Raw genomic sequence first — 9808 nt, 5'->3', positions numbered from 1 at the left:
GTATAATATTGTTCCTCCAGGTAACAATATATTGGCTCTTCCGGAGCCTTCAATCAGTTTTGCACTTCCAGATATAGTCTGAACGTTGGCTTCTTGCATTACCAAAGAAGAGAAATACTTTTTATTTCTAAGTATTGTATGAGTTGTTGCACTGTCAACAAGACATAAATCTTCATGATTGACGTCAATAGGAGCCATTCTTCGTTACAAGGAACATAGTCAAGAGAGGGAGGAAGAAACAAAATTAATAAAAGGAAAATACTCGTAATTTTATTAATTTGGAAAGATAACAACATTGAAAGTAGAAACTTTATAAAAGAAGATGAAAAAGAAGGAAAAAAAATCATAGAAATTTAACTTCACTAAAACAATTTATTGTTGAACATTCCCATCACCAATCAGGTGATCAATCTTTCCATTAGGATCAGCAAAGAAATCAGCAATATCCAAATGAGTGACATCCATGTTGCCATAATCAGAATCGCCCTCTTCATCAACAAAATTGGTTTCTACCCTTGGCATTTTGCCGTTGCCTTTACTTTTATTTTTAAGCGATTCTTGATAAAGGTCAACCAAATGTTTCGGTGTACGACAAGTACGTGACCAATGACCATTCCCACCACAACGATAACACGAGTCTTCAGAGTGGTTATTACTTCCACTAGTTTTTCTCTTGCGATTCTCATCATTCTTTGTCCTCTTTGAATAGGAATTTGAACCACCTCGATTATGACCACGACCACGTCCACGGTCAATGCGACGGCCTCGTGCACGTCCATGTCCTCGTCCACGACCACGTGTTGGTCCATTTACTACTACATTCGCTTCGGGGAATGGAGTGGAGCCGGTTGGACGGGATTCATGATTTTTCATTAGAAGCTCATTATTTTGCTCAGCTACAAGAAGGCAAGAAATAAGTTCAGAATACTTTTTGAAGCCTTTTTCACGGTATTGCTGCTGCAGGAGCACATTGGATGCATGAAATGTGGAGAATGTTTTCTCCAACATGTCTTCATCAGTGACTTTTTCTCCACATAATTTCAGTTGAGAACTGATTCTAAATATCGCAGAATTATACTCACTAACAGATTTAAAATCTTGTAGACGTAAGTGCATCCATTCATAACGAGCTTTTGGGAGAATGACAGTTTTCTGGTGGTCATACCTTTCTTTCAAATTGTTCCAAAGTACGAGTGGGTCTTTAATGGTCAAATATTCCATTTTTAGTCCTTCATGTAAATGATGGCGTAAAAAGATCATAGCTTTAGCCTTTTCTTGACTAGATGCCTTATTTTCTGCCTTAATTGTGTCTCCCAGACCATTGGCATTTAGGTGAATTTCCGCATCTAGTACCCAAGATAAGTAATTCTTCCCAGTAATGTCAAGAGCCACAAACTCAAGTTTTGTAAGGTTTGACATGATGGCACTACCACAAAAGAATATAATATTAAAAAAAATTGTCATGTATGGAAATTACATTGCTCTTCGTTAATGAGAAGAAAATAAAAGAAAAGAAAAATTATAAATTACCAAAAGAAAACAAATGAAGAGAAAATTTGAATGACTTCTAGTCATGAGTTAAAAATTATATGGCTTCTAGCCATATGTTAGAAAATTAAAATTATGGCTTCTGGCCATAAGGAAGAAAACAAAGTTTTATAGCTTCTGACCATAAAGTATAAAATAAAGTTTTTATGACTTCTGGCCATAAGAAAGAATAACAAAGTTTTATGGCTTCTAGCCATAAGAAAGGATAAGAAAGTTTTATGGCTTCTGGTCATAAGAAAAGATAATAAAGTTTTATGGCTTCTGGCCATAAAGTAGAAAACAAAGTTTTATGGCTTCTGGCCATAAGAAGCAAAACAAAATTTTATGGCTTCTGGCCATAAGAAAGGATAATAAAGTTTTATGGCTTCTGGCCATAAGAAGCAAAACAAAATTTTATGGCTTCTGGCCATAAGAAAGAATAATAAAGTTTTATGGCTTCTGGCCATAAGAAGCAAAACAAAATTTTATAGCTTCTGACCATAAGAAAGAATAATAAAGTTTTATAGCTTCTGGCCATAAAATAGAAAACTTTAAACCATATAGCTTCAAGCCATTTAGGAAAAGAATGGAGAAAAAGAAAAATACTCATAGTGTAGAAGAGTATAGAAAAGTATAGAGGATAGACAATAAATCATGAAACATAATGTATAATAATAAGATCGGAATATTATACCTTTGTTAGAGCCTTCGTGCTGATAACGTGTTGTAAATAAAGAAGAAGAACAGAGAAGAAAGAATATCAATAAGAGAGAGTATTTCTCTTTCTATTCAATAGGGTACTGAATACATTGTACATGGCCTCTATTTATAGGCACGGCTTTACATCTTTGATAGAATCTACAGATATAAAGATAATTGCAGATAATGGGGATAATGGGAGTTACTGAAGATATTGGGAAATAAGGGAGATAATGATAGATACATGGACATCCATAAAGATATTATATTCATAACAGGATTAACTTTTTAAATAATCACTTTTTTAGGGGAAAAAAGAAGTCCAAATAGCTCATTTTGCACACAAATTTCATCAACAATTAGCTCCAACAATAATACCATTCAACATGCAAACAAAACTTGGGAAACCAATTAATCACAATTAGATAAGCCATAAGTAGGAGGATTATGCTTCTTGCATCGTGCCTCTTCATATAAACTTTTGGCCAAAAAGCTGATCCAAACATCTCAAAGAGGCTGGATGTGTTTAATTATTATGAGCTCTACAGATCAGAAGCTACTTTTTCGGCCAGAAAATGTGGATCCAAACGCAGTCCTCAAATTATAGGTGTTTCATGTTTAATTTATCGAAATCATTTTTCCTTAAATGCAAACAAACAGACCTTATAGCAATATATTTTAAGCATTTTATTGTCGTGAAAATGTTCATTTTTATATATTTTGCACAATACAAAATAAATATATGAAAACAATTGTCTTATAAAACAAAAAAGTGATTTTTAGAAATAATTCAATTTTATCTCATAAATTGTAAAAAGAAATTTTTGAGTGATTATAAGGGTTCGTATCAGTTTCCCTTCCAGAGAACTATTTTAATTTCTTCAGATTTGTGGTTGATTTTTGTGCTTTAAAACTGCATGGCACGCGTTCAGTATTTGGCATACCAAAAACAAAGTAAAAAGTTAAAAAAAAAATGAAAAATTGGCTTCCTCAAGAAGCGAGGGAAGTTGGTTTTACATACAACGAATAAAATAATGGGCACTATATTTATAAGTTACGTGATTGGTTTTTAGCTTTGTGCCCAAGAAATAAATTATTCGGAAGTGTGCTATTTATAATAGTCTACGTCAATTTGACTTTGGTTGGCATATGCGTGTGTTTAGTCTTTCCTTTTTTTTCTTTTTATAATAAACTGTATTTTATAAAGGGAAAATGACAAAAAAGACTGCTGAAATAGAAAAATTACAAATAGAGACCTATGGTAACATTAGTACGGGTTTTGACAATAATAGAATAGGTTTTGATAGCAATTTTTATGAACGGGTCTCTATGTATAATTTTTCTATTTTGGTGATTTTTTTTTTTTGTGTGGTGATTTTGCCTTCCATGAAAGCTCAAGGCTTTTTGCACTGTTTGGATGGAAAAAAAAGTTGAGAGGAAAGAAAATGAGAGGAGAGAAAATAAAGAGAAAGAAAAGATGGAGAAAAGTTGTCATCATCCCTCTTACTTGGATAGATGAGAGAAAATAGAGAGGAAAAAAAATTAACAAATATCCAAATAACTAAAATATCCTTATCAAAATATATCATATTTAAAATTAAATTAAATTAAATATTGCAATAAAAAAATTATACTAACATTAGCATCATCAAATAATTTAAAATCAAGTGATTTGTTTTTATGTATTTTCAGATTTTTATATTTTAAAACCAAATTATTTAATAAAAATATTGTTTTAAGATAAAAAAAATAAAAAGTGAATAGCTTTTTAAATATAATAAAAGAAAGTAAATATGAAGAGGAAAAGAGAGGAGGGGCAGTCATGAAATCTTGTTTTCCTTCTCAAATCTCTCCATATGTGGAGAGAAAATTTGGAGAGAAAATAAAGCATGGGACCCACCTTATTTTCTCTTCCACTTTTCTTTCCTCTCACATTTTCTCTCCTATCCAAGCAAGAGAAAATTTGTTTCTCCTTATGTTTTCCTCTTTCGTTTTCTTTCCTCCCTAATTTTCTCTCAATCCAAGCAAGGGCTAAAAGTCACACTGAACCAATATCTCTTTCATCAGTTCATCCTTTGGCTAGTGTATGGCAGTTAATAAGGATACAAGAATAGTCCTTCATATCATGCCATTGTCAAAAACATCCATATATGTATAAATGAAAAGACGAATCTAGATTGCATATGCATGTTGCTTAAAAGAGTTATAGTGGAAGATTTATAAGTACTTCACGCCATTAGCTCAACAGGTTTGATGTAGATCTCAATTTGAGTAATAGATAAGTTTACAGCTAGAGAAAATAATATAGGGAATCTTCTAGCTGGCGATTAAGTACAGTGATGGTAATTGGAAACCCTCAAAAGATTGAGCAAAGATGAAATTAGAGTTACTTACTCTGAATTCAGCATACCGTATGTTATCTTAACCCACTATTAGGGAAATAATATTTAATTTACTAAGTCTAAAATCCCATTTTGGACTAGGCCCAAAATGATTACGGGCCACACTCAAGATATTTATTTATTAACTTAATTAATGTCTAAATAATGCTAATATAATAATAAATATCTCACAATCTCTTACTTAGCTTGTATACTTAATATCATTGCCCTATCAAGATTAATTAAGATTATACTACAAGAATCATGACGATAAGTTCTCTCACATAGAGTATTACCTTCTATGTACTATACGAAGTTCCCTACTAAGTATCACTTTATGAATAAACTTAATGTTTATTTGATTCATGTCTTTGTTTATCAACCTCAATATCACAAATATATACAATTATAAACCAGAGATGATAAACCATAGATTTGATTTCATTACTCATACCTCAACTAATCAAATGAATGATGAAATCCCATGTGAGACACATGAAAGGAAAATGTTTAGTCTCAACCTTTTAGGGTCTATTTGGTTTGAGGGGAGGATAGGGGAGGAAGGGAAGGGTGGAGTAGGGGATGGTGCGGAAGGTTTTAACCTTACCTTGTTTGGTTTGATTGAAAAAGAGGGAACGGAGGGATGCTTAATGATTCCTTATTTGGTTCAAGAGAGGGAAAAGAGGGATAATAATAACTAATTTACCATTATACCTTCTATTTTGATTTTTTTTTAACTTCTATACTATATAAATTTAATTTAAATTTTAACTCAAATTGCATAATTTATAAAATTCACTCTCTTATTATATGTGCGTAAAAACTAATATAATGAAAAAATTTTTATCTCTAATTGATGTAATAATATATGCTAAAAAATCAAATTAATAATTTTATCTTTACAAAGTTATTTATTATTTGGCTTATTATCTTTTGGGTAGCATGAGTAAACTTGTTAAAATTTTCATTTAAACTTGATATTCATACTATTTATTTAATTGAAAAAGGTTAACCTCATAATTTAATTTAGGGTTACCCATGAACTTATACCAAAGTTTACCCAGCACCATGAACTTTCTTTAGGCCTAAATTTACTAAGCAAAGTTTAAAAACAGCCCCAAAATATCACTATCATTATCTATTACAAACCACCATTAATAGGTCTCACTTGTTGACTAAAAATGCTGATGTGGAAGATGAAATGGCCATCACAACATCCTAGAGGGAAAAAAAAATTAGTTCCTTCATTCTTGTTGTTAATGGCTCCACCTCTACTCCTCTACTCTACTTTTCAAATTAACAAAACCAAGGGCAATCCTCATAGAGGAAGACCATTCTCTCAATTTTCCATTCATTACCAAAAGAATAATGCATAGACAAAACCCATCTAATCATCACATAGAAATTGCATGAGTTCATTTGATAAGGTCCAGATCGAAAGATCAAACAACAGTTGAGTGAGCTGTTGCTCTTGTTTATGGCATATAGCTTTTGCTACATTAATATAATTGAAACCATCGTGAAGGGGAAGCAAGAGTCACCATTTGCTCCCATGCCTCTTCTTGTTCTTGTTGTATCTGACTAGCTTACTCTTCCATTACATGCAAGGTGCTCGACAAAAGATCTCACTATTCCCAGTCGCCATCTTTCCCTGATGGTGTTGTCAAATCCCTCATGGCAGTCAATGGAGGATTAAGTAATGGGATTCAATGACCCTGACAATTCAAATATGGAATTTTGCAGAATGCGACAGCACTTTTGTCATCGTCATTTGCTTTTGAATTTCAGTTCAATGCCTTCTCTCATTCTCAACTTCACAACAAAAAATTATTTGTATTTGAAGAATGATATAGGTTAAAAATGAGGATCCACCACCAAAAAAGAAAACCACCAGCGAGGACCAATCCCCTAACAACCAAATTGAGCTGATCAAGCCTAAATTGAATCAGATTGAGTGTATTCTTTAGTATTGGGTGGCTGAGCTTGGTGAAAAAGATGGGTACTTAGGAAGAAGTGAAAGACACTAGCTTTGATGGGCCTGGGTTGAATTACGACTCTGACGAGTTGTCTAAGAAGATAAAGATAGAGGAAAACGACAAGAATAGAGGAAGCATTTTGTTTTTAAAATTTTTCCTCCAAGGCCACTTAGGATGTTACCTAGCCATCTCATCTTCCACATTAGAATTTTGAGTCAACCAGCGAGACCCATTAATGGTACTTTGTCATAGATAATGGTGTAGATATTTTTGGGCTGTTTTTAAACTTTGCTTGGTAAATTTGAGCTCAAAGAGAGTTCATGGTGTTAGGTGAACATTTGATATAAGTTTATGGGTGTTTTTGACCCTTAACCTTTAAATTTATTTACATGATCCTTTTTAATATGCAATCGACAAACTTCTCATAGTATTCAATAGATTCCTTTGTAATTTTGCACTGCCAATGAAATGCATTCATTGATAGAAAATGCTTTACAAACGTAATCCAAAGATTATAAAATTAGAACTACAAATGCTTACTACTTAGAACCCATCATCCAAATAAATTAAATAAAACTCTTGATAATAAAAGTTCTTCTTTAAGCTATTACAACCTTCACCTATCACTTGCTAAAGAAAGATAGCTTCATTATACTTTATAATATTTTGCACTTGACAATACAAAAACTTCTAACAAAACATCACATTGATAGTGCAAATCAAGTCATCCTTACACACTAACAAGTTAACATTGTTCGCATGTACTAGCATATACAAAAGGCATCAGCAATAGTTAGTTAGAAGTCATGCTGAGCATATATCAAAAGTCATCACATTACTAGGAAAACACCCTTTTCCACCACATAATCTAAACCAATTATTACGTCAATGGTGTAATAAATGAGGCAGTGGCATTTTTGTAAACAACAATATAATATTTACACCAGTTATTATCACGCCTAGTGTAATTATTACTTTTTACACCAAATGTTAATGCAACTGTTGTAAGGGTACTTAAATAACATTGGTAATTGTAAACAACCAGTATTACTAATCTTTATATCAGCCTATGTCTAGGTTTTTCATTTTCCTGAAATAATCTCAACTCAAATAGTCATCATCTCTTATCATGGTCTATTTAAAGTTAAAAGCCAATTATCCTTTTTCTTCTCTGTTGTTTTTCTCTATTATGCTAGTAGCCCCACAATAGTGGAATGGCAAAAAACTGTTCTAATGCGTCCTCTATCTTTTCCTCCTCCCCCTCCCCTACCTTTACCTCCCTCACCCCTGCCTTCTTACAAAACTAGTGGCGATTAGACATGATATCCACCACGTGGTATTTCACTTTTGTGCCCTCAACAACAAGGTCCTCCTCATACTTAATGATAGGCGTATCAAGTATGACGACATGGATGACCACTCCACTGCCTCCTCCTTGTCATCTAATGAAGAAGCCTCCTCCTCCTCTAACTATTAGTCCTTTTTTTATTTTAAAAGCATAGTCCTTTTTTAAAAATATTTTGTAAAGACGACCTCCGTGCCCCCACCAATTATATATAAATATATATATGATATTTTGTGATAATCTACTATTGTGCTGTTCCTTTTAACGCATTTTTCACTTTTCAATCTTTAACAAAGAACCCTAAAACTCGTAAACATGTAGTCTTTTTTTTTTCTAGTTTAATGAAAGAGAACAATAATTGGTTATTTTCTGGGAGCTTTATGCTAAGTGTTGTTAAGTTCAATGTAGCATTTAAAATTTACATTGGTTATCTTGTGTTCAATGAAAAATATATTTTCAACACCAGTTTCTATGTAAATTCCGCCTTTATTTTTCTAGTCTTAGAATACAAGGAGGCACGCTCTTATAAAGAAATATGGAGATGGTGTGGCGTGCTCAAATCATCTTTTGTCACTCGTCATCTATTGCCTTTGCTGTTCTATTCTCACTGTAGGTAACATTGTTAGTTTTTTAATTCTCCCCTAAGCTATTTGCCTAAACCCAAATACCAATCTCTTTATGTTTGAGATTAGCTTTAAATATGTCCATTAAAGGTTGCAAGTTGTTTGATGCTTGAGGCATTATTGTCGAATTTGGTCCATTAAATAGGATAAGAAATTCTGCCAAGTATTTAGTCATTCAAGTATGATCTGATCCGAGTTATAGTACCTTAAATGATTAAATACTTTTCAGAACTCTAACTCATCCTTGCAAAAGGAATTGACCTTTGTTTTATTTCTCTTTGTTATCCACTAGGAACTCATCTTCCTTTGTTTTCTTTCTCCCTAGTGACCTATTTTCTTAAACCCTAATACTAGTTAGTTGTTAACTACTAGACTTTGTGTTTTCAGAGTTTCTTTTGTTTGGCAAAAGAAATATTTAGCATCAGAAGAATTAGCTGGTATAAGTAAATTAGAAAAAAAAGGTTCACTTCTTTGACTAGCACTGGTTTAAGAAGTAAACCTTTTCTTTATTGCAATTTTCAATAGTTACACTGGTTGGTATAATAATCACTATTGAAATCATAGTTTTCTACATTGGTTTCCTAATTGATATAAAAAGTGCAGACTTTTAATATTGCTCGTTTTTACATCAGTCGTCTTTATGATGTCAAATGCCTATTTAATCAGTGTAAAAGACCTTTTTTTCCTAGCAGTGTCATAATAGATGGTTAAACAACCATCTAATAAGAACCATAAAACATCTTCATTATGAGTAGCTTTATTATTGGAAATGGACATTGAATAGCTATTCTAAGCTTATGAACATTAGTCATAAGGAAGCAATATATGTTAGGTATTTTTTTAGTCTCAATCCCACATTCTTTAAGCATTTTGCAAAGTTCTTCATTAGAGAGCTGTGGCACTTGCACCTTTATAGTCGAGACTCTCGTTATAGTAATATTTCCTTCCATTATTACTTTAGTTCCTCTATCATGTGCATTAACCACTTGACATATTGTCCCAGTTAGTTCTTTAAAATTATTTTTATGCTCTTTGGACACTCATTTTGTCTTCTTGCTACAAGCACTATTATCAAATGGATAATTATCTTTTTTAGATGATACTCCTTGTTTGGGTGAGTTATCTTGTCTATCTAGCTCAATAAAATCATCAACATTATGTAATGAACATCTATCTTACAAAACAAGGTTATCATTCATGTATTGTCTTCCCCTTATCTCTACCTGCTCTATCTACCCGATATAATATTAGCATCTT

The 9808-nt window shown here is 32.4% G+C and overlaps 1 protein-coding gene across 1 annotated transcript; it reads right to left on the bottom strand.

Annotated features, from left to right (window-relative positions):
- Positions 1-372: 372 nt before the first annotated feature.
- LOC114716420 (uncharacterized) lies at positions 373-1419 on the bottom strand. Its single transcript, XM_028901427.1, has one exon. It carries the CDS (start codon positions 1417-1419, stop codon positions 373-375), a length of 1047 nt encoding a protein of 348 aa, XP_028757260.1.
- Positions 1420-9808: the final 8389 nt, after the last annotated feature.

Source organism: Neltuma alba, unplaced genomic scaffold (assembly GCF_004799145.2).
Source record: "Neltuma alba isolate B1F8T4 unplaced genomic scaffold, ASM479914v2 tig00011656_pilon, whole genome shotgun sequence".
NCBI classification, from domain to species: domain Eukaryota; kingdom Viridiplantae; phylum Streptophyta; class Magnoliopsida; order Fabales; family Fabaceae; genus Neltuma; species Neltuma alba.
Note: the sequence above shows the minus strand (reverse complement) of the source record. Positions and strands in the feature narration are given on the sequence as shown.

What these genes read in the sequence shown, in the direction of transcription:
- LOC114716420 (XM_028901427.1), bottom strand. Translation starts at nt 1,419, where the DNA reads ATGTCAAACCTTACAAAACTTGAGTTTGTGGCTCTTGACATTACTGGG.